A 26,543-nucleotide genomic window follows, 5' to 3' on the forward strand; every position below is an offset into this window, starting at 1 on the left:
ACATTAGAAAAATCTATATACAGTGTGTGCAAATGTAGTAACATTAGGGAGGCAAGGCAAAAAAATGGCCATAGTGGCGAAAAAAATACTATTTAGCAATTAAACACTGGAGTGATAGATGTGCAGAAGATGAATGTGCAAGTAGAGATACTGGGGTGCAAAGGAGCAAAAATAAATAAATAACAATATGGGGATGAGGTAGATGGGTGGGCTATTTACAGATGGGCTGTGTACAGGTGCAACGATCGGTAAGCTGCTCTGAAAAGCTGATTCTTAAAGTTAGTGAGGGAGATAAGACTTCAGCTTCAGTGATTCTTGCAATTCGTTACAGTCATTGGCAGCAGAGAACTGGAAGGAAAGGCGGCCAAAGGAGGAGTTGGCTTTGGGGATGACCAGTGAAATATACCTGCTGTAGCGCGTGCTACGGGTGGATGCTGCTATGGTGACCGGAGAGCTGAGATAAGGCATTACCTAGAAAATACTTATAGATGACCTGGAGCCAGTGGGTTTGGCAACAAATATGAAGTGACGGCCAGCCAACGAGAGCATACAGGTCGCAGTGGTGGGTAGTACAGTTGAAGTCTGAAGTTTACATACACTTAGGTTGGAGTCATTAAAACTCATTTTTCAGCCACTCCACACATTTCTTGTTGACAAACTATAGCTTAGGCAAGTTGGTTAGGACATCTACTTTGTGCATGACACAAGGGATTTTCCAACAATTGTTTACAGACAGATTATTTCACTTATAATTCACTGTATCACAACCCAGTGGGTCAGAAGTTTCCGTACAGTAAGTTGACTGTGCCTTTAAACAGCTTTGAAAATTCCAGAAAAATATGTCATGGCTTAAAACCTCTTGCAACGAGCCTCAAACTGCATTAGCATAACGCAACTTTTCCTATTCATGAAAATCGCAAATGAAATGAAATAAATATATTTAAACACAAGCTTAGCCTTTTGTTAACAACACTGTCATCTCAGATTTTCAAAATATGCGTTACAGCCAACGCTAGACAAGCATTTGTGTAAGTTTAGCATGGCATAATGCTATGCTAGGCTCTGCTGGCAGCAGGCAACATTTTAACAAAAATAAGAAAAGCAACCAAACTAAATCATTTACCTTTGAAGAACTTCAGATGCTTTCACTCAGGAGACTCCCAGTTAGATAGCAAATGTTCCTTTTTTCCAAAAATAATATTTTTGTAGGCGAAAAAGCTCCCGTTTTTTCATCATGCTTGGCTGAGAAACTATAACGCCAAACTCTTTTCAAAATTTGCTCCACAATATCGACAGAAACACGGCAAACGTTGTTTAGGATCCATCCTCCAGGTGTTTTTAACATATATATTCGATAATATATCCGTCGAGGCAATTGGTTTCTCATAAGAAGTGATTGGAAAAATGGCTACCTCAGTATTTGACGCAAGATTTTCTCCGGGTGACACCATGTGACCACTCGCCAAATATGGTCCCTTACAGCTATTCTCCAATGGAAATGCCTAAAAAGACGTCACAATGCTGTAGACACCTTGGGGAATGCGTGGAAAATGTAAGCTCATTCGTAGCTCATTCACAGCCATATAAGGAGTCATTTGCATGAGGCGGTTTCAAAAAATGCGGCACTTCCTGATTGGATTTTTATCTGGGTTTCGCCTGTAACATCAGTTCAGTTTTGGAAACGTCAGAGTGTTTTCTTTCCAAAGCTGTCAATTATATGCATAGTCGAGCATCTTTTCGTGACAAAATATCTTGTTTAAAAGGGGAACGTTTTTCATCCAAAAATGTTAATAGCGCCCCCTAATGCATAACTGGTTTTAAGAAGCTTCTGATAGGCTAATTGACATCATTTGAGTCAATTGGAGGTGTACCTGTGGATGTATTTCAAGGCCTACCTTCAAACCCAGTGCAAACTCTTTGGGAAAATCATGGGAAAATCAAAAGAAATCAGCCAAGACCGCAGAAAACAATTGTAGACCTCCACAAGTCTGGTTCACCATTGGGAGCCATTTTCAAATGCCTGAAGGTACCACGTTCATCTGTACAAACAATAGTACGCAAGTGTAAACACCATGGGACCACGCAGCCGTCATATCGCTCATCCTAGAGATGAATGTACTTTGTTGCGAAAAGTGCGAATCAATCCCAGAACAAAGATGCTAGAGGAAACAGGTACAAAAACGAGTCCTACATCCACATAACCTGAAAGGCCACTCAGCAAGGAAGAAGCCACTGCTCCAAAACCGCCATAAAAAAAATCCAGACTACGGTTTGCAACTGCACATGGAGACAAAGAGCGTACTTTTTGGGAAAATGTTCTCTGGTCTGATGAAACAAAAATAGAACTGTTTGGCCATAATGACCATTGTTATGTTTGGAGGGAAAGGCTTGCAAGCCGAAGAACACCAAGCCAACCGTGAAGCACGGGGGTGGCAGCATCATGTTGAAGGAAAAATAGATGGCATCATGAAGCAGGAAAATAATATGGATGTATTGAAGCAACATCTCAAGACATCAGCTTGGTCGCAAATGGGTCTTCCAAATGGACAATGACCCCAAGCATACTTCCAAAGTTGTGACAAAATGGCTTAAGGACAACAACTTCAAGGTATTGGAGTTGCCATCCCAAAGGCCTGACTTCAATCCCATAGAACATTTGTGGGCAGAACTGAAAAAGCATGTGCGAGCAAGGAGGCTTACAAACCTGACTCAGTCACACCAGCTCTGTCAGGAGGAATGGGCCAAAACTAACCTAACTTATTGTGGGAAGCTTGTGGAAGGCTACCCGAAACGTTTGACCCAAGTTAAACAATTGAAAGGCAATGCTACCAAATACTAATTGAGTGTATGTAAACTTCTGACCCACTGGGAATGTGATGAAAGGAATAAAAGCTGGAAAAAATAATTCTCTCTACTAATTATTCTGACATTTCACATTCTTAAAATGAAGTGGTGATCCTAACTGACCTAAGACAATTAATTTGTACTAGGATTAAATGTCAGGAATAGTGAAAAACTGAGTTTAAATTGGCTAAGGTGTATGTAAACTTCTGACTTCAACTGTATTTGGGGCTTTGGTGACAAAACCAACTGCATTGTGATAGACTACATCCAGTTTGCTGAGTAGAGTGTTGAAGGCTATTTTGTAAATGACATCGCCAAAGTCAAGGATCGGTAGGATGGTCAGTTTTACGAGGGTATGTCTGGCAGCATGGATGCTTTGTTGCGAAATAGGTAGCAGATTCTAGATTTAATTTTGGATTGGAGATGCTTAATGTGATTCAAGAAGGAGAGTTTACAGTTTAACCAGACACCTAGGTATTTGTAGTTGTCCAAATATTCTAAGTCAGAACCGTCCAGAGTAGTGATGCTAGACGAACGGGCAGGTGCAGGCAGCGATCGGTTGAAGAGCATTAATTTAGTTTCACTTGCATTTAAGAGCAGTTGGAGGCCACGGAAGGAGTGTTGTATGGCATTGAAGCTCGTCTGGAGGTTAGTTAACACAGTGTCCAAAGAAGGGCCAGAAGTATACAGAATGGTGTCGTCTGCGTAGAGGTGGATCAGAGAATCACCAGCAGCAAGAGCGACATCATTGATGTATACAGAGAAAAGACACAGCCCGAGATTTAATTTTGGATTGGAGATGCTTAATGTGATTCAAGAAGGAGAGTTTATACACCTAGGTGTCTGGAGGTTAGTTAACTGACAGAGGTCATGACAACAGGCCCTCCAATTTGACACACTAAACTCTATCTGAGAAGTAGTTGGTGAACCAGGCGAGGCAGTCATTTGAGAAACCAAGACTGTTGAGCCTGCCAATAAGAACATGGTGATTGACAGAGTCAAAATCCTTGGCCAGCTCGATGAAGACGGCTGCACAGTACTGTCTTTTATTGATGGCGGTTATGATATCGTTTAGGACCTTGAGCGTGGCTGAGGTGCACCCATGACCAGCTCGGAAACCAGATTGCATAGCGGAGAAGGTACGGTTAGATTCGAAATGGAGGGTGATCTGTTTGTTAACTTGGCTTTCGAAGACTTTAGAAAGGCAGGGTAGGATAGATATAGGTCTGTAACAGTTTGGGTCTAGAGTGTCTCCCCCTTTGAAGAGGGGGATGACAGCGACAGTTTTCCAATCTTTAGGTATCTAGGAGAAATGGGGGATACTTGGAAAAGTAGCTGTGGGGGGTGCAGAGCTGTTGACCGGGTTAGGGGTAGCCAAGTGGAAAGCATTGCCAGCTGTAGAAAAATTATTGTTGAAATTCTCGATTATCGGAGATTTATCGGTGGTGACAGTGTTTCCTAGCCTCAGTGCAGAATGCAGCTGGGAGGAGGTTATCTTAATCTCTATGGACTTTACAGTGTCCCAGAACTTTTTGGAGCTTGTGCTACAGGATGAAAATTTCTGTTTGAAAAAGCTAGCCTTAGCGTTCCCAACTGCCTGTGTATATTGGTTCCTAACTTCCCCGAAAAGTTGCATATCGCAGGGGCTATTCGATGCTAATGCAGAATGCCACAGGATGTTTTTGTGCTGGTCAAGGGCAGTCTAGTTTGGAGTGAATAACCAGGCATCCTCTACTGACAGAATGAGGTCAATATCCTTCCAGGATACCCGGGCCAGGTCGATTAGAAAGACCTGCTCGCTGAAGTGTTTTAGGGAGCGTTCGACAGTGATGAGGGGTGGTCCTTTGATCGCAGACCCATTTCGGACACAGTGATCGCTGAGATCCTGGTTGAAGACAGCAGAGGTGTATTTAGAGGGCAGGTTGGTCAGGAGGATATCTATGAGGGTGCCCGTGTTTACGGATGTAGGGTTGTACCTGGTAGATTCCTTGATAATTTGTGTGAGATTGAGGGCATCTAGCGGAGATTGTAGGATGGCCGGGGTGTTAAGCATATCCCAGTTTAGGTCACCTAACAGTACAAACTCTGAAGATATATGTGGGGCAATTAATTCACATATGGTGTCCAGGGCACAGCTGGGGGCTGAGGAGGGTCTATAACAAGCGGCAACAGTGAGAGACTTCTTTTTGGAAAGGTGGATTTTTAAAAGTTGAAGCTCGACCTGTTTGGGCACAGACAGAACTCTGCAGGCTATCTCTGCAGTAGATTGCAACTCCACCCACTTTGGCAGTTCTGTCTTGGTGGAAAATGTTGTAGTTGGGGATGGAAATTTCAGAATTTTTGGTGGCCTTCCTATGCCAGGATTCAGACACGGCTAGGACATCAGGGTTGGTGGAGTATGCTAAAGCAGTGAATAAAACAAACTTAGGGAGGAGGCTTCTGATGTTAACATGCATGAAAACAAGGCTTTTTTTGGTTACAGAAGTCAACAAATGATAGCGCCTGGGGAATAGGAGTGGAACTGGGGGCTACAGGGCCTGGGTTAACCTCTACATCACCAGAGGAACAGAGGAGGAGTAGGATAAGGGTACGGCTAAAGGCTATAAGAACTGGTCGTCTAGTGCGTTGGGGACAGAGAATAAAAGGAGCAGATTTCTGGGCGTGGTAGAATAGATTCAAGGCATAATGTACAGACAAGGGTATGGTAGGATGGGAGTACAATGGAGGTAAACCTAGGCGTTGAGTGACGATGAGAGAGGTTTAGTCTCTGGAGGCACCAGTTAAGCCAGGTGAGGTCTCTGCATGTGTGTGGGGTGGGACAAAAGCTATCTAAGGCATTTTGAGAGGGACTGAGGGCTCTACAGTGAAATAAAACAATAAGAACTAGCCAAGACAGCAGAAGACAAGGCATATTGACATTAGAGCGAGGCATAAAGCAATCACAGGTGTTGACCAGGAGAGCTAAGACAACAACGAGTAAATGGCGATAAATGGGAAGAGCGGGTCAGTTAGGTACATACAGGACCTGGCTCCGTGTCGACAATAAAGGGTTCAGGCCAATTGGCAAAGGAGGTATTGTAGCCCTAGAATTCGCTGGTATATGGGCCTAGCTCGAGGCTAGCTGGTGCTTGCATCTGGAAAGAGGCATTAGCTAACAGAAGCCCACTGTTTGCAGCTAGCTAGCTGCGATGATCCGGTCTAATGATCCAGAGCAGCAGGATTCCGGTAATGTGGTAGAGAGAAGCAGTCCGATATGCTCTAGGTTGATATCGCGCTGTGCAGGCTGGCAGGTGTTGTCTGAGCTAAGGCTGGTTGGTGACTGAGAAAAAGGTGAAGACCGCTAGCCGTGGCGAACAAAGACTAGAAGCTAGTTAGCTGGAAAGCTCCTGGTGGAAGTTCCAGTTATAAGGAATAAAATAGCAGATCCGTACCACCTTGGTTGAGGCGTGTTGCAGGAAAGTATATTTAGTTTGTAGATAGAAAGTGAGTTTAAGATATATTTGAAAAAGACTGGCTATTTACACGGGATAAGACACGGGATAAGACAATGACAAACACACACGTCCTACTGTTACGCCAATAGAACACATCCATCATGTAGAGGCTATCAAGATTACTAATCTTACTGGAAACAAGAGGTTTCTAACCTCAAGGGTCTTTTCCAGGTTAAATAAATAAAAGCTTCAACATATACAGCCTGAGAAATGTCACTTCCCATGAAGTAGCAATCAGGGCTTTTAAACATCAACTGGCAACAGGGCCATGGCAATTCTCAGGCTCACAAACAAAGACCTATTCGTACATGAGCACGCACACACACACACATGAGCAGAGGTAGCACAGTCCAGTCTGTTCGTGCGGGCGTCTGATGGCTCTAAGTGCCCTTAGATAATAGAGAGCTATAAAGGTGAACAGTGAACATCCTCATAACTGCCATCTGGTGTTTGTAGTAGTCATGCAGTTAAAACTAAATGTCAAGATGGAGGGGCCCATTCTCAAATCTATTAAACTGCGTTCCACAGTTTATGTGCTCCAATTATGGAAATAAATATCCTAATGAAGCAAAGGGCTCCGGATGAGAGTAAAAGCAAACGAGAGGGTGAAAGGAGAGGGGATGCTGGTTCAGTGGTGCTACAGCTATAACGGACAGTAAATGGGAGAGAGATGTGGGTTGGCCAAAGAACATTGGTGTCTAGCATTATTGTGTCTGCTAACTAACAGTGTTATAACTAATCACAACTTTTATTCAGAGAAAATGAGCAGTACTCTGCATATTTCCACAACACCACCAATGATAACTGGTGGAGCTAAGTGGCTATTTGGGGTACTTGTGTTGACAGCCTCACATTTGAGAGTTTGGGGGAGGAAGGGGTGACGCAAAGGCTTGCTCAAAATCAAATGTGAGTCGGCAAAAAACAGAGATATGGAGAGAACATAAGGTGTTGTGTAGGAAGCCTGGGGATAGGCCAAGCAGCAGCCCTGGTTTCTAAACATCCAGCTCTCTCTGACGTATACAAGTAAAGCCCAGTAAAGCATGACATTACCACTGAGTGTTACGTTCAGAGGTCTTCAAACTTTTCTTGCCAAGACGAACCGGAGACCCAGGGACCCCATCATACATTAGCGAAAAAAAATAAATGAACTTGTGATCAGGTGAATGATATCATCAGGTATATAGTAATGAATAGATTTGGTAGATCGGTATTCATTATTTTGGCCTCCCCACATTATAATTGGAAGAGGAAATGGAAACTAACAGCCTATTAGCTAGAACGGTAACTCCAAAAACATTTTCGCTAAGAGCCCCGGTTTAGTTGGTTAAAACAAAGGTTAGCCATGTGTTGGCAAAAATGAATGTGCAAGTCAAGAAAGCTTACCAACAGCCAGCATCACTTACTGCACTGGTAGGATATTCACAGCTGCTTTTTCAAAGCCTATGTCAGATACTCTAGTGAATGTAATTGGCTCCAATGAGTGTAATTTGCTCAACATTAGGAGTTGAGAAGTTGACATCATTGGAAAGATACAGTATATTCTCCTCTTTTTTTACTGCTGGTATGTAATAAAAAAATGTGCTTATTCTGTTGTTGCTAGTGATATTCATAAAAACAACGAAAAAAAAAAAAGCTATTGTTTTTTATATATTTTGTATTTTTATTAGATTTTCTTTGCGGACGCCCTGCAGTACCCCCACGGAACTCCGGTTGAATATCCCTGGGCTAAGTGAGTGACAGAGGGAAGTGCCACTCAACTTAACCTTTCTGTTAACACCTCTCCTTGAGCAACACACAGATATATCTACAGCAAACCAGGAGCACTGGACGACAGGACAGACCACTCCTCATCAGTATGAGAAGCACTCTCTCCAATAGGAACACAACAGCTCTCCACTGGAATAACATTACAAGTTAAATGGGGCTGTGTTAGAGGAAGGAACAAAAGTGATCCAAGGTGTTGTGTTTTTTCCATAGCCGCCTTTGAAGGCGATGCGGTATGCGTGTGGATATTTACGTAATTACAGTGGTAAGCTACCAGAGCCAAACAGGCATGTTTACTGTTCACTTACTGGCATTAACCTCATCAATCCCTTCTTAACAGGGGCAGCAGAGGAGAGAAGAGGCGAACAACTCAACATGAAACTAGGCTCACCTTTAGACTCATTCACAGATGAATGTCAACTTTAACAACACAGGCTTTGGCTTTAATCACATACAGACAGACTAGGAGATGAATCAGCCAGAGACTAAAGAAACAGAGGCCAGAATACAGGCTTTTTCTGTTCTCTCTTCCTTTTAGGGGAAGAAACTATAATTCATCTTAAACACATCCAGATTCTAGACTCCCAGATTGCTCTTTTTCATGTTGAACCTTGACCTACAGCCAAAAATAGCTCCTGCGTTGTGTAACCTTGTGTAAGGAATGGTCATGTTTTAACCAGGGCAGGAAATTTCACATAGCAAGCTTGTGGGGGAGGAAGGATTGTTAATAACATCCCCTATCCATCCATCCAGTCATTTTACTGCAATGTGATTTTCCATCTTAGAGGAGAAATTGAACAAGTCGCCCATTAGAACTGGCATGGATAGATTTCTCAAAGGTTAATGAATTCTCATTCATTAAAACACCACACTTTATTACAGCACATTGTGATTGGTGAGGCTTTATGGAAATGGGAGGTTTTATCTAACCACTGCTCAGTACAACGAGATAGAATATCTAATGTCTGTGCCAGGTTAAGCCTGTTCATAGTAACATTCCTAACCTCTCTAATTGAGCCCCTCTTTCTCTGTTCTCTTTCTCCTTACCTTTGAAACACCCAACTAAACAGAGAATCCAGTTATAGAGTGTAAAATTCACACAATGGAACACTAAAGAGATGCACTATGAACAAATGCTGGGATCACAGTTCCTTTATCTATCATGGCGGTAGATCAGAAGAACAAAACTACAGTATGTTCAAAAAGAGCTAGACAGATGTGAATGCTTGAACTCAAAATGATTATTCATACACTGGCTGAATAGGAATTATGATGAATGGACCTCTTGGGATCATAGTAATAGTTGTGTAACTAACAGAAATGGTGACTTCCTCATGTTAACAACCATGTTGTGAAAATGCCTCCCTGTAAATACAGCTGAGAGACAGTTTTACCCTCTCACTGACCCTGAACCTACCCCATCCTTAACCCAAACCACTGCCATGACCTCTTTCACTGTCATGTTTCCATAGTCAGTACACAGCAATTACTTCAGTAATGATAGTGTTTAGTGTTGGGAATATAGTATTTCTGTGCTCAATCACCCACAGTACAGTATCCCAAACAACGCACCCATAAACGTCAATATAAAAAAATATATACAAAAATACAGTTCAGAACCAAGTTCACTTATTCAAGGAGTACAGTGTCAAAACAACTCATTATTAACACAGCCTACTGCAGTAACTGTAACCTTCATAGAGACCTCCATAATTGCTCAGTCTTTCAAAATTCAGGAGGCTGATAGGTCACAAGTCAGGGTTCAAGTTCACGACTGGTACAGGAATGACACTGACCCTGGTCCTGACTCTGGTGACTGGTGAGTTTCTTACTGTAGGGCTGAAGAGAGAGATGACATGTCTCTGTGACCAGCTACTCCTCCTTTCATTAAATGGTATTACAGCCTGCCTCAACCTCTAACCCCTCTTTTGACTATATAGGACACAGCTCAATGGAAAGCATGGACACAGGCAGACTGTGGGGGGAGAGAGAAAGGGGGTGGAAGAGGGAGGGAGAAAGAGGGAGAGAGAATGAGAGAAAGAGAGCAGGAAGGGAGCGAGGGGGGAGGGGGAGAAAAAGGAGGAAGAGAAGGGGGAGAGAGAGGTCATGGTGCCATGTCATGGTCAACAACACCGTTGACCAGTCACGTCAGGCTGTAGACGTGCTCGTGTGAACATTAAGAACCCACGACTGAGCGACTTCAACACTCCATATTCACTCCATATTCATTCCATATTCACTCCATATTCATTCCATATTAATTCCATATTCACTCCATATTCACTCCATATTCATTCCATATTCACTCCATATTCATTCCATATTCATTCCATATTCACTTCATATTCAATCCATATTCATTCCATATTCATAAGTATCTGTGGCAGAAGGGATATGGAAGCCTGGCAACATGTAAAATAACACATCCGTGTCAGTGATATTCTCAGCAGCAACTGATACAAGTGACTTGGTCACCACCATTAGCTGCTGTGACTAAGCATAGGGAGAAGCTGCTTTAGCGTTCAAATCAGAACGCTTCAGAGCGGTTAGGATCTCAGCTGTTATCCTCCATCTACACTACCGTTCAAAAGTTTGGGGTCACTAGAAATTTGCTTGTTTTTGAAAGAAAAGCACATTTTCTGTCCATTAAAATAACATAACATTGATCAGAAATACAGTGCAGACATTGTTAATGTTGTAAATTACTATTGTAGCTGGAAACGCAGATTTTTTTTACGGAATATCTATATAGGAGTCAAGGAGGCCCATTATCAGCAACAATCACTCCTGTGTTAGCTAATCCAAGTTCATCATTTTAAAAGGATAATTGATCATTAGAAAACCATTTTGCAATTATGTTAGCACAGCTGAAAACTGTTGTCCTAATTAAAAAAACAATAAAACTGGCCTTCTTTAGACTAGTTGAGTATCTGGAGCATCAGGATTTATGGGTTCAATTACAGGCTCAAAATGGCCAGAAACAAATAACTTTCTTCTGAAACTCATCAGTCTATTCTTGTTCTGAGAAATGAAGGCTATTCCATGCGAGAATTTGCCACTCTGTGTACTACTTCCTTCACAGAACAGTGCAAACTGGCTCTAACCAGAATAGAAGAGTGGGAGACCCCGGTGCACAACTGAGCACAACTGAGTTTGAGAAACAGACACCTCACAAGTCCTCAACTGGCAGCTTCATTAAATAGTACCCGGGACTCCAGGATGCTGGCCTTCTAGGCAGAGTTGCAAAGAAAAAGGAATATCTCAGACTGGCCAATAAAAAGAAAAGATTAAGATGGGCAAAAGAACACAGACACTGGACAGAGGAAGGCAGAGTCCCGGAGTCGCCTCTTCACTGTTGACATTGAGACTGGTGTTTTGTGGGTACTATTTAATAAAGCTGTCAGTTGAGGACTTGTGAGGTGTCTGTTTCTCAAACTAGACACTAATGTACTTGTCCTCTTGCTCAGTTGTGCACCGGGGCCTCCCACTCCTCTTTCTATTCTGGTTAGAGCCAGTTTGCGCTGTTCTGTGAAGGGAGTAGTACACAGCGTTGTACCAGATCTTCAGTTTCTTGGCAATTTCTCACATGGAATAGCCTTCATTTCTCAGAACAAGAATAGACTGATGAGTTTCAGAAGAAAGTTATTTGTTTCTGGCCATTTGGAGCCTGTAAATTGAACCCATGAATGCTGATGCTCCAGATACTCAACTAGTCTAAAGAAGGCCAGTTGTATTGCTTCTTTAATGAGCACAACAGTTTTCAGCTGTGCTAACATAATTGCAAAAGGGTTTTCTAATGATCCATTAGCCTTTTAAAATGATAAACCTGTGCCATTAGAAGACAGTAGTGATGGTTGCTGATAATGGGCCTCCTTGACTCATATATAGATATTCCATTAAAAAAATTATTCACATCACTCCAATCATAACTTCATCTCTTCAGTCTCTCTGCCTCATCTTCTATCAGAGGATAGTCTAGATTCCAGAATCTTCTATATTTTAGATGATTAACCCAGTTGAAGATGGTGGTTGGGAGAGCAGCCAGACCAGAGCAGCCGAGCAGCAGACAGTGATTCATTAAACAAAACATGTGTGTCCAAGGTGATTGGAGGAGTAATGATCACTCAGACAGAGCCTCCTTTCCTAATCACTGACTATTATGGATGGATGCACAGTAGTGTGTGCATGAGTGTGTGTGGGTGTGTGTGTGTGTGTCTTACGCAAGTCAATTATGAACATTTCAGAGTGCCAAAAGTAGAACAAAGCTGCAGCATCTTGCTGTGCAATTCAACACACTTCACCCTAAAAATGAAACTTGTTCCAACACAAATCAAAGTAATGGTAAAAAGGCTCTGACATGTTTGATGTAAAATGAACACCAACTGCATACAGTGCATTCAAATAATACTTCAGTGTTAAAATCAATACATCAAAGGTTTGTTGTGCATGTACAGACAGTAATACAATCAGAAACAGACAGTACAGGTTAGCTGGGCAGCTAACCTGTACTAACCTGTACACCTTGTTAACTACCCTAGGCATGCGCATTGGCAGCAGGTAGCCTAGTGGTTAGAGCATTGAGCCAGTAACCGAAAGGTTGCTAGATCAAATCCCTGATCTGACAAGGTTGTTATGCCCCTGAACAAGGCAGTTAACCCACCGTTCCTAGGCCACCATTGTAAATAAGAATTTGTTCTTAACTGACTTGCCCAGTTAAATAAAGGTTGATTAAAATAACTAAAATGGCTTCTGTGGAGTGACTGACAGGTGACGAGCTAACCTAATGTCTCTCTAATCCCACATCAAACAGAACACAGCCATTTATCCATCAGCTCATCTGGTCCAGCTGGACTCACAGCAGAGACCGTGTTCACATTGACATGGTGTCACTTCTAGTCGGCTGATGATGGGACAAAACAACGGTCACTGTACAACACTGTCAGACACACCCTCAGAATAGTCTTACAGTAATTGCAGACTGAAAGCACAAAATTCAGTTGTGCCAAGTTGTTTGAGCAGCATAGACAGACCCACAGAACACACATTCTAGTCCTGTATTTTAAAATGTGTGTGAAGTGTGTTCTGTGCTGCCTTCTAGGACTGTGTATGTGTATCTTGTCCTACCTTGACCTCCTGACTGGTGAACACCTCAACGTCCACCACACAGGCAATGAGGACAAAGATATCACAGTCCAGGTTTCGCGAAGGCATTTCCACTTTGCTCCTCTCTGTACCGCTCAAACAGACAAATAACTGCTAGAATCTACGTCTCGGTCCGAAGCACCTGGCTGTGTGTTTCTGTGTGTGTGTTCACGCCGGTGTGTGTGTGTGAGGAGGAGAGTGTGTGTGTTGTATTGTGCTCTGAAGAGCCCACTCTGTAATAATCTCTAGCTGTGAGGCAGGCTGGTTGTTAGTCAGAGCTGGCTGACTAGAGAAGTCGAGACTCCGAGAGGAATCAGACCACTAGCCCCCCCTCCCCTCCCCTCGCTCCCTCTTCCAGTTATGACATCACTGCCCCCAGCACACACACACAATATCAAAACGTTGATTTGTATTCCACACCATGCTCCCTAAAATCAAGAGACACACTCAGACACATTGGCTCTGGGGAAGGATTCAAACAATATTCTGCAGTATGAATATGGAATATTAGCTTCATAAATACCAGGCTGATTCCCGCTGCGCTACATGTGCAGCAGTGGAGGCTCCTCAGAGGAGTAAGGGGAGGTCCATCCTCCTTAGTGAACTTCATAAAAATAGTGAACAATTTAAAAAAGTTGTCCTTTTTATAATAAATTAATTTCACGTCACCAAATAATTTATGAATATAAACTGTTGCAATGAAGATCTACAGTAGTCTCAGCAGCACTCTGTAGGGTAGCGCCATGGTGTAGCTGGAGGACAGCTAGCTTCCTTCCTCCTCTGGGTACATTGACTTCAATGCTCATGGTTCTTCACCTATATAGACTTACACAGTAATTATGACAACTTCCGAAGGACGTCCTCCAACCTATCAGGGCTCTTGCAGCATGAACTGACATGTTGTCCACCCAATCAAAGGATCAGAGAATTAATCTAGTACTGAAAGCATAAGCTACAGCTAGCTAGCACTGCAGTGCATAAAATGTGGTGAGTAGTTGACTAAAAGAGAGAGAAAGACAATAGTTGATCTGTTTTTAACAAATTAATTTATTACAAAATTAAGGAGAGAGAGAGAGAAGGAGAGAGTTTAGCCTACTCAAACACCCAGCTCAAACAGAGAGGGATGCTATGTTAGCTAGCTGGCTATGGCTTTTTGACTGTACACTGTACTGCATGATTGTAGCAGATGTATTAGTTCTAGTAGTTCTGGTTGACTATGACGTGACAACGTGTAGTGGTTAGCGGTCATGATATGAAGGTTTGGCTTGGAAAAGTGTTTTTGCCTGGTCACAGACAGCTGATGTGTTGTGCACTGAAGTCCACAAGCGATGGAAAAGGTGAGATGAGAGTATATTGATAGATGCTTGAAGGAACTATATACTAGAGGTCGACTGATTATGATTTTCCAACGCCGATACCGATACCGATTATTTGAGGACAAAAAAAGCTGATACCGATTAATCAGCCGATAAAAAAAACACACACACACACACACACACATGTTTGTAATAATGACAATTGCAACAATACTGAATGAACAATGAACACTTTTATTTGAACTTAATATAATACATATTATGGGCTTTTGAATGGGTGTTCCACATGTTGGTGGTATTTTTTGATTTAGCCGTTGCTGACCCCATGCTTACATCTTTATCACAAATAAGACACCTTGCTTTCCCTGGTGCCAATTCCATGTAATAGTCCCACACTGGTGCTCTGCTTTTCTCTGCCATCTGTAAAACACACACACAGCTCTGAAGTGACAATGATACTGAAGAGTCTGCTTAGGAGACAAATACTCTCAACTGTTTGAATAAAAATAGAGTTTAAGTTACCTGTGATGAATGTTGAGAAAAAAAAACTAATTTCTATATGCAGGAAATCCTATTTTAATAATTGGCATGGTAAGAATTGACTACCAAAGTGCGAGTCATAATTCCCATGACACCTAGCAAAATCTGAAAAGCAGTTCCTTCATTCATTTATTCCATAGGATAATCTTAGATTCACTTAAAATAAGGTGTTTCGTGTAGGCTTACACCACCTTGCCAATTTTAAACTGTGTAGATATCCATAGGATAAGGTAACTCTGATCAATATTGGCTAAATATAAGCGAATATCATTTTTTTTGTAGAGTGGATTTATGAAAATATTTTGACAAACGTGACCTTATCCTAGTAAGATTTACACGGGTATCAAAACGCTGAGGCGGTTTAAGCCTGCACCCTAACCTGCACGAAACACAGACCTTATTTGAAGTAGATCAAGGCATTCTCTATGGAAGACATGAACGGTAAAAAAAAAAAATAATCCGTTCCGTATTTTATCTAACGGGTGGCATCCATGAGTCTAAATATTCCTGTTACATTGCACAACCTTCAATGTTATGTCATAATTACGTACAATTCTGGCAAATTAGTTGGCAAAGAGCCAGGCTGCCCAAACTGTTGCAGAGACCCTGACTCTGCGTGCAATAAACGCAAGAGAAGTGACACAATTTCACCTGGTTAATATTGCCTGCTATCCTGGATTTCTTTTAGCTAAATAAGGCAGGTTTAAAAATATATACTTGTGTATTGATTTTAAGAAAGGCATTAATGTTTATGGTTAAGTACACATTGGAGCAACGACAGTCGTTGATTGATTGTTTTTTATAAGATAAGTTTAATGCTAGCTAGCAAACTTACCTTGGCTTACTGCATTCGCGTAACAGGCAGGCTCCTATTGGAGTGCAATGTAATCAGGTGGTTGGAGCGTTGGACAAGTTAACTGTAAGGTTGCAAGATTGGATCCCCCGAGCTGACAAGGTAAAAATCTGTCATTCTGCCTTGTTCCTAGGCCGTCATTGAAAATAAGAATGTGTTCTTAACTGACTTGCCTCGTTAAATAAAGGTGTTAAATTAAAAAAATTGGCAAAGTCGGCACCCAAAAATACAGACTTCCGATTGTTATGAAAACTTGAAATCGGCCCTAATTAATCGTCCATTCCGATTAATCAGTCGACCTCTACTATATATACACAACAAGTTGTTTTTATGTGGCTGCTATGTAAGTGAACTGTGTTTGTGTATGACATGGGGTGTATTCATTGAGCCGATTGTGTTGAAAAACGTTAACTTAAATTGAAACAAAAGGAAAGAAATGGCGATAATTGTCCAATAGAAATGCTTGTTTGCAACTGTTGGACTAATGATTGTACAGCGAAATGCAGGCAAGAGTGTGCAAGGCGGTATTGAATGTGTCACTGTCTGTCACCGAGATTATTCAAAATTCTCTCGACCTGTGCAACTACGCTGTAAACTTTCATTCATAGGCTAGGTTGTAGCAACCTCATGATGGGTACAGGGTAAATGTGAGTATCATGTATTAGCCTAAACCTATCACTGTTACATTGAACTGGGTGAATGGAATATGAATGACAGTCATCCAATACGCTGTAATAGAAATAAGGCCATGTTCATTAAGAAAATTATCATCCTCCCTCATCTTAAATGGCAACGACCGCCAATGACGTGCAGCAACAATCATGTAAGCTTGCGGGATCAGGCAGCATTGGTGAGGCTAATGAAACATATACCAATTCATTTAATATTCTAAAAATATTGATAAAATACTAGTATAACCACTCATAGTCATATAATAATCATATTATAAATCATTTCCGCATCCTCGTTGCTTATTCTACTGTAGTAAACACTACTTGTATCAAAGGATGAAATGATGATGATTAATACATGGGTCTAATGCTGATGTTATTTTACAGGGGTGCTTTGTGTTCATATCACATCTTCCACTGACCAGTCTGTCTCCTCCTCCTCGTCTTAGAATTTGAGCTACCCGGTGGTGAAACACGGCTATTTGTCCAGGGTAAACAACAGAGGTGCCATAGAATACAGCTAACTCATTACCTCCATGGAATACAGCTAACACATTACCTCCATGGAATACAGCTAACACATTACCTCTATGGAATACAGCTAACACATTACCTCCATGGAATACAGCTAACACATTACCAGTATGTAATACAGCTAACACATTACCTCTATGTAATACAGCTAACACATTACCTCCATGGAATACAGCTAACACATTACCTCTATGTAATACAGCTAACACATTACCTCTATGGAATACAGCTAACACATTACCTCTATGTAATACAGCTAACACATTACCTCTATGGAATACAGCTAACACATTACCTCCATGGAATACAGCTAACACATTACCTCCATGGAATACAGCTAACACATTACCAGTATGGAATACAGATAACACATTACCTCCATGGAATACAGCTAACACATTACCTCCATGGAATACAGCTAACACATTACCTCTATGGAATACAGCTAACACATTACCTCCATGGAATACAGCTAACACATTACCAGTATGGAATACAGATAACACATTACCTCCATGGAATACAGCTAACACATTACCTCCATGGAATACAGCTAACACATTACCTCTATGTAATACAGCTAACACATTACCTCCATGGAATACAGCTAATGCATTACCAGTATGGAATACAGCTAACACATTACCTCTATGGAATACAGCTAACACATTTCCTTCATGGAATACAGCTAACACATTACCTCTATGTAATACAGCTAACACATTACCTCCATGGAATACACATAGACCGGGATAGTACTCATCTGTATGTGAATACATGCGATGCACAGAACATCAGCCATGCTGAGGCAAGGGACAGGTTATTATATGGCGGTATTGCATGACTGTGTTAAGTCATACACTCACACTAATGCCAACCAGGTACACTGCATAGAGGGTAGCATGTGTTTGCCTCTCTCCACTCCATCTCTCCTAATTTCCTTTCTCTATCTCTTACTCTCTCTTTTGCCCTGTCTCTCCCCTCTGTCTATTCGGGTGTATTGACAGAACGATCATGCAGTACCAATGTAATATTTTATCATGTTGTCCTTCCTTAATGGAAAATCAGCCTCTGTCACCACGCACGCACACACGCACACACACACACACACACACACCAACCCACCCACCCACCCACACGGTTTTCCTTGGTGTCGATAAACAACCCATCTCAGCCTGTCACAAACCAGTGGGTGAGCGACCAGGGGGAACACCATTTCATAAACCCACCTAATTCACAAGGACCCGTTTGTGTCGTTGAGCTGAAAATAAAAGAGTGTAAGGGCTTCAACACAGCCAGACCAAGACGACGTCGCTTAGACTAATTGCGCTGGCTAAGACAGAGGCTGGGGCTGATTTCACACACCACTACAAGGTCCTTGATAAAACACACACAAAGACAGACTGTCTGCATAAGCGGAGCAGTTTAACAGCCACTTGTCCACATGGCAATAGAGTAGAAACGGGACCAGAGTTAGATGAGAGAGACAGTAACAGCAGAGTCAATGGAATACAGTCCACTCGTGATATCTGAAGCAAGAGACACGGGATTGATCAACAGAACTGCACTTAAACTGACGTATGTTCACTTATCCGATGTGTACTTATCAGGACTCAACTGTATATAAGGTAAGTTGAAACCAAACTGTCAGTTTAAACCAATAAAGCCTCCCACTCGCCACGGTTTTCTATTGTAAACAAAGCCCAGTCCATCCATTTAGCTGCTTATCTTTGGCCACACAAAGCCATCATCACTCCGGCCACAACGGCCTGCCTGCCTGTGGGAAACCCTTGATTAGATAAAGGAGAGTCACAATAGAAGGCCCACCCAGTCTTCTAACCAGTTATTGACAGACAAACGTTAATGGGGGAAATGGAAAATCTAGTGTTCAGTGGAACAGCAGCCCAGAGAGAGACCTTTGTACCCAGGCTGGGAACTGCCTGTTGTCAAAGGAGTCTCTGGACAACACAGACAGAGCTGTTTCTAAGTTCAAGATGAGTGTTTCAACTTTGACATTATGTGGTTGCGTGCAGTGCATGCACGTGGCATGTCCAGATGTACATTACATGTACATGCACTGCACGCAACCACACAGACAAATTACATTTTCAAGTACACAAGTACATACAGAACAGCTTAGAATTCATTGAAACACACAACCAATGTAAATAGTCCGGGGGGGAATTTGATCAATTGCTATGTCTTATGGCTTATAGCTTGTGGGTAGAAGCTGTTCAGGAGCCTTTTGAACCTAGACTTGGGCTCCAGCAGAGACAACAGTCTATGACTAGGGTGACTGGGGCCTTCCTCTGACACCGCCTAGTATATAGGTCCTGGATGGCAGGAAGCTTGGCCCCGGTGATGTACTCAGCCGTACACACTACCCTCTGTAGCACTTTACGGTCCAATGCCGAGCAGTTGCCATACCAGGCGATGACACAACCAGTCAGGATGCTCTTCGTGTTGCAGCTGTATAACTTTGAGGATGTGGGGACCCATGCCAAATCTTTTCAGTCTCCTTAGGGGGAAAAGGTGTTGTTGTGCCTTCATCATGACTGTTTTGGTGTGTTTGGACCATGATAGTTTGTTGGTGATGTGAACACCATGGAAAGTGAAACTCTCAACCTGCTCCACTACAGCCCTGTTGCTGTTAACGGGAGCCTGTTCGGCCCGCCTTTTCCTGTAGTCCACAGTCATCTCCTCTGTCTTGTTCACATTGAGGGAAAGGTTGTTGTCCGGGCAGTCTCTGACCTCCTCCCTATAGGCTGTCTCATCGTTGTCGGTGATCAGGCCTACCACTGTCGTCAGCAAACTTAATGATGGTGTTGGAGTCGTGCTTGGCCATTCAGTCGTGGGTGAATGAACAGGTAGTACAGTAGGGGACTAAGCACGCACCCCTGAGGGGCCCCAGTGTTGAGGATCAGCGTGGCAGACTTGTTGTTACCTACCTTTACCACCTGAGGGCGGCCTGTCAGGAAGTCCAGGATCCAGTTGCAGAAGGAGGTGTTTAGACCCAGGGTCCTTAGCTTAGTGATGAGCTTTGTGGGCACAATGGTGTTGAATGCTTAGCTGTAGTCAATGAACAACATTCTCACACACAGTTGAAGTCTTTACATACACCTTATACATTTAAACTCAGTTTTTCACAATTCCTGACATTTAATCCTAGTAAAATTACCTGTCTTAGGTCAGTTAGGATCACCACTTCATTTTAAGAATGTGAAATGTTAGAATAATAGTAGAGATAATGATTTATTTCTGCTTTTATTTCTTTCATCACAATCCCAGTTGGTCAGAAGTCTACATACACTCAATTAGTATTTGGTAGCATTGCCTTTAAATTGTTTAAGTTGGGTTCAACATTTCGGGTAGCCTTCCACAAGCTTCCCACAATAAGTTGGGTGAATTTTGGTCCATTCCTCCTGACAGAGCTGGTGTAACTGAATCAGGTGTGTAGGCCTCCTTGCTTGCAAACGCTTTTTCAGTTGTGCCCACAAATGTTCTATAGGATTAAGATCAGGGCTTTGTGATGGCCACTCCAATACCTTGACTTTGTTGTCCTTAAGCCATTTTGCCACATCTTAGGAAGTATGCTTGGGGTCATTGTCTATTTGGAAGACCCATTTACGACAAAGCTTTAACTGATGTCTTGAGATGTTTCTTCAATATATCTACATAATTTTCCTACCTCATAATGCCATCTATTTTGTGAAGTGCACCAGTCGCTCTTGCAGCAAAACACCCACACAACATGATGCTACCACCCCCGTGCTTCACGGTTGGGATGGTGTTCTTCAGCTTGCAAGCCTCCCCCTTTTTCCTCTAAAACAATGAGGAGGTGTTGTGGTGAATGACAGAGAGAGCCATCCTATCTTCTCACAGACAGTCAACAATAAACACAGGGATGTATTCTTCATTAAGACCCAGACTGATACACCAGTGTCACGCCCTGATCTGTTTCACCTGTCCTCGTTATTGTCTCCACCCCCTCCAGGTGTCGCTTATTTTCCCCAGTGTATTTATCCCTGTGTTCCCTGTCTCTCTGTGCCAGTTCATCTTGTCTGTTTCAAGTCAACCAGCATGTTTTTCCCGTGCTCCTGCTTTGCTATTCTCTCTTATGCTAGTCCTCCCGGTTTTGACTCTTGCTTTTTTTTTTACTCTGTACCCACCTGCCTGACCAGTCTGCCTGCCCTGACCTCGAGCCAGCCTGCCACTCTGTACCTCCTGGACTCTGATCTGGTTTTGACCTTTTGCCTGTCCACGACCATTCTCTTGCCTACCCCTTTTGGAACTAAGAAATATAAAATACTCAAACGATCTGCCTCCCGTGTCTGCATCTGGGTCTGGCCCTCAGCCCTTATGCCCCGGGACCTCTGGTACTGACTGATGCTGGCCTGGCTATGCCTGAAGAGAATGCAGGTTGGCATTTATTGGGTTGACTCATGACCTGGAGGTAGCTCTGCAGAGTATTCACTAGCTGGCATAGTCACACAAGTCATAACATTTTAAACCTAACCCTAACCTCACTGCTAACCTTATGTCTAACCCTAAACATAAATTAAGTAAAAAAAGCTAATTGTTGTTTTCATGGATTTTGACGATATAGTCAAATTGCCACTGGCCCATCTAGTGGAAATCGCTGAGCTCTGCCTCCAGGACAAGATTCATCCCAGTAAACGTCAATCTGCTCCAAAAATACTGTAGTGCTGCCAGGACCCGATGTGAGAAGGCCCAGAACCAATCTGTGAGGGGTTTGTTATGGAAATGTCCCTAATCTCAGACTGCTGTCTCCACTGCAGCACTACCTCACTGAGAATTCAGACCCAGTCACACCACTATGCTGCCATCACAGTCAGCACAGAGAGGAAAGAGAGGGAGAAGAGAAGAGATGGAGGTAGAGAAAGAAAATAGAGAGAGCGGGATGAGAGAGAAAGAGAGTAGAGGGAGCTAGAGATTGATAGAGAGAAAAGGAAAAGGGGGAGAGAGGGAGAGGAGAGGGAGCTAGATATGGAGAGAGAGAGAGCAGAAAGAGAGAGAGCTGTGGTTGAGATGAGAACATGATGAGGTGAGGTTCATATAAGGTGAACAAATGAAGGTGTGACCAAATCTACACTACAGTTAATGGGGGAAGAGAGCCTGAGAGAAAAATGGGGGTGAAACAAAAGGTGAGATATTGATGGAGAAGGAAAGAGAAGGAGTCAAATGGAAAATTATTGGATGCCAGCAAATAGAAGAGGGGGAAATCGGGAAGAAAGAAAGAATCAATGTTGTCCAACACGAATGCAAAGGAGTATAGTATACTACAAGCTGTATTCCATAAGAGGCATTGGTGCACTTACTGTGCTGCCATTCTGCCCATGTAATGTGGAGACACTGAAGACACTGGGACTAATTGCCTTTATTAAGGCGTCGGCATGCTTCCCAGCTGAAACAGTTCGTTTTGAACTTCGGTAAGGTTTTTTCCCCAGCTGTTCGGGCACACAAAATGTTTTCTATATACGCCCCTTCATCCGTGATTGGTCAACTGTAGGGATTCTTTCAATTAAGTCTGTTGTCATTCAATGAGAGACGACTTGTTTTCAACCCAATTTTTTTATTGAGAAATACTGCACCAAACATCTTAGTTAGTTGGAAAATTCTAAAAAGAAAAATGTTTTTCAAAAGATCTCCTCTGCAAAAACGGCAAAATTGATCTTAGATTAATTCTGACTATTTTGAGGAAGTATATATGGGCTACAGTACAGGGACAAACAGTACTATTGCCTCTTTTTTTCTAGTTTTTCAAGCGAAGGTCTTTTAAGGGATAAGGGAGTATGCAATCAACCTCGTTCGGTTCGCCTAGCTGACCTCGGCTAGCCGCCAGCTGAACTGAAGCATGTTGACGCCTTTAGGGTCCTGCCTCATGTCCACTCCAAGCGTGACAGCCATAGACGCATGTCTATCTACTGTAACTCTACATTACTGCTTCCATCCTTGGACACAAGAACAAAGTTGCAGCTGTCTTCAAAGCGGGACCTAGTCGTATCAGCGTCTCCATCTAAAGGAAAAGCAGGTGGCCAGATGGAGCCTGTTTCCTCCCAGTCAGTCAATCTCAAATTGGATCAGCCAGTGGTGCCTATATGCTACAATACACAGGGGCTACATCTGCAGTTAGGGCCATCACAGGAGGAAATAGCTAGGCTACATCTCTCAGAGGGGAGAGGAGTGGCTGGAGGAAATAGCTAGGCTACATCTCTCAGAGGGGGAGAGGAGTGGCTGGAGGAAATAGCTAGGCTACATCTCTCAGAGGGGAGAGGAGTGGCTGGAGGAAATAGCTAGGCTACATCTCTCAGAGGGGGAGAGGAGAGGCTGGAGGAAATAGCTAGGCTACATCTCTGAGGGGGAGAGGAGCTGCTGGAGGAAATAGCTAGGCTACATCTCTCAGAGGGGGAGAGGAGTGGCTGGAGGAAATAGCTAGGCTACATCTCTCAGAGGGGAGAGGAGCGGCTGGAGGAAATAGCTAGGCTACATCTCTCAGAGGGGAGAGGAGTGGCTGCAGAACTTATTTTCTGATGCTAATACTAGGACATGGTGAGGCGTCTCACACCAGCTCAAGCCAGCTCTCACTCTCTCCTCACAGACAACTGAGCAATCTCTGCAATGACGTCAAAGAAGCAGTGCACTCACAGGTGAAGCTAAAACTAGCTCAAAAGGGTGTCTGTCTGTCTGTCTGTCTGTCTGTCTGTCTCAACTGTGTTTGTGTGTTTTCAGGGGCATATCACAGTTCAAAATGTAGCTCCTAAATTGAATACCGCAGGGAGAGAGAGAGAGAGAAGGGGAGTTGGAGGAAAGAGAGAAAGGGAATGAAACAGTGAGTCAAAGGGAGAGAGGGATAGAAAGGGGAAAAGCAAGCGAGCATAAGAGAGGGAAAATAGACAGATGAGGAAGTGAAAGAGAGAGACAGAAGACTGCAGAGTGATGACTTGATTAATGAGAGGGCTGATGAAAGACTCATGTTGACGCCAACGGACTCAGCTCAGCAGCACACAATGCAGGGAGGAGAGGGAGAGGGGGGATGAAGAGGAGAAGAGGGGTAAAATACAACACAACTTTATTGTTCATAGTTACAGCGAACAACAGAAATGAATCTTCAGACACACAGTTGAGAGGAGCACAGGGTCAAGCTGGATGGAGAGCATGGTGTGGGGTTACGGGTCTTGCTCAAGGGCCAAACGGTAGGGTTATTTTGGGTTAGAATATGAACCCAGCAGCCCTCCAGTTGCCAGATCAATTTCCCCCCTTTCACAACGCCCGGACTGGGATTTGAACTGGCGACCTTTCGGCTACATGTCCAACAATTTAGCCGCTGGGCTACATACCGCTCCCTGGGTGACTCTCAGAATGACATTGAAACTAAAGCCACACTAGTAAATGTGTGAATTATTTCTGACTGTGGTGGTTGATTGTATTTGGTGATGAGCTTCATCAGCAGTTTATTTACTCATAGGATGAATTGCAGATACAGTGCATTCGGAAAGTATTCAGAACCTTTGACTTCTTCCACATTTTGTCACGTTACAGTTATTTTCAGGTCTCTCCAGAATTGTCCGATTGGGTTCAAATCCGGGCTCTGGCTGGGCCACTCAAGGACATACAGAGACTTGTCCCGAAGCCACTCCTGCGCTGTCTTGGGTGTGTGTTTAGGGTCGTTGTCCTGTTGGAAGGTAAAACTTCACCCCAGTCTGAGGTCCTGAGGCTCTGGAGCAGGTTTTCGTCAAGGATCTCTCTGTACTTTGCTCTGTTCATCTTTCCCTCGATCCCGACTAGACTCCCAGTCCTTGCCAATGAAAAACATCCCCACAGCATGATGCTGCCACCACCATGCTTCACCATAGGGATGGTGCCAGGTTTCCTCCAGACTTGACGCTTGGCATTCAGGCCAAAGAGTTCAATATTGATTTCATCAGACCAGAGAATGTCGTTTCTCATGGTCTGAGTCCTTTAGGTGCCTTTTGGCAAACTCCAAGTAGGCTGTCATGTGCCTTTTACTGAGGAGTGGCTTCCACCTGACCACTCTACCATAAAAGGCCTGATTAGTGGAGTGGTGCAGAGATGGTTGTCCTTCTGGAAAGTTCTCCCATCTCCACAGAGGAGCTCTGGGTTCTTGATCACCTCCTTGACCAAGGCCCTTCTCCCCCGTTTTCTCAGTTTGGCCGGGCGGTCAGCTCTAGGAAGAGTCTTGGTGGTTCCAAACTTCTTCCATTTAAGAATGATGGAGGCCACTGAGTTCTTGGGGACCTTCAATGGTGCAGACATTTTTTGGTACCCTTCCCCAGATCTGTGCCCCTGACACAATCCTGTCTCAGAGCTCTACGGACAATTCCTTCAACCTCATGGCTTGGTTTTTCCTCTGACATGCACTGTCAACTGTGGGACCTTATATAGACAGGTGTGTGTGTGCCTTTCCAAATCATGTCCAATCAATTGAATTTACCACAGGTGGACTACAATCAAGTTGTAGAAACAAGGATGGTCAATGGAAACAGGATGGACCTGAGCTCAATTTCAAGTCTCATAGCAAAGGGTCTGAATTCTTATGTAAATAAATGCATTTCTGTTTTTATTTTTAATATATTTGCAAAAATGTCTAAAAACCTGTTTTTGCTATGTCATTATGGGGTATTGTGTTTAGATTATGGGGTCTAAATACTAAGTAAGTCAAGGGGTCTAAATAATTTCTGAATGCATTGTACATTGTTCTGTTTTCTATGGGAGTGTATCTTCTATCAGTTTATACCTGTTATGAAACAGAGAGTGCATTATCAATGAGTGTCCACTAGGGGCAACAGTGGAAACCATTGTGTGGTTAGCTCACGTGTCCTGGCCATTCCTTATTTCTTAATCCCCCCTCCCTCCAATCAATTAACTGATACAAACCACTGTCCAACTTGGTGCCTCACCTCTTCTCTCTCCACCCCCTCCACATCTCTGACATAGGTAGGTAGGTGAGTGTGTTTCGGGTTGGAGATGGAATGGATGGAGCAGAACCTACCTACCTACCTAACTTACTCACTTACCTCACTCACTTACTTACCTCGCTCACTCACTCACTCACTCACCTCACTCACCTCACTCACCTCACTCACCTCACTCACCTCACTCACCCACAGTCCTTTTCTAAATGAAGGGTGGGAGCACTATGCATATCTAAATTCAACAGACAACATCAGAAACAAAACGCAGCATGTTCAAGGTCAGTGTGACCTGACAGTCTGTGTCACATGGGGGGAGACTGTAGCCTGGTGCACTCTGGGAAGTCAAGAGCATTTCCTTAATTACTGGAGAGCGCCAGCAGAGGGGAAGTGTCTCAATGTGCCAGGGCATCCTCTCTGAAATGTCATTGAAG

General features: G+C 43.2%; 1 protein-coding gene across 3 annotated transcripts in view; it reads right to left on the bottom strand.

Moving 5' to 3' along the window:
* LOC110529653 (calcipressin-2) overlaps positions 1-26,543 on the bottom strand; it is a 113,784-nt gene that overhangs the window by 55,009 nt on the left and 32,232 nt on the right. Inside the window, exon 1 of one of the 3 annotated variants that reach the window (XM_021612053.3) lies at positions 13,227-13,734. The exons of 1 other annotated variant lie outside the window; for it this stretch is intronic. In XM_021612053.3, coding sequence (XP_021467728.3) covers positions 13,227-13,313 — 87 coding nt within the window. In that variant the 5' untranslated portion in view covers positions 13,314-13,734. Of the gene's footprint in view, positions 1-1,123; positions 1,263-13,226; positions 13,735-26,543 lie in introns of those variants that run through there. One more of the 3 variants, XM_090243005.1, reaches the window with a different exon arrangement.

Source organism: Oncorhynchus mykiss, chromosome 8 (genome assembly GCF_057628025.1).
Source record: "Oncorhynchus mykiss isolate SJ-2025 chromosome 8, ASM5762802v1, whole genome shotgun sequence".
NCBI lineage: Eukaryota > Metazoa > Chordata > Actinopteri > Salmoniformes > Salmonidae > Oncorhynchus > Oncorhynchus mykiss.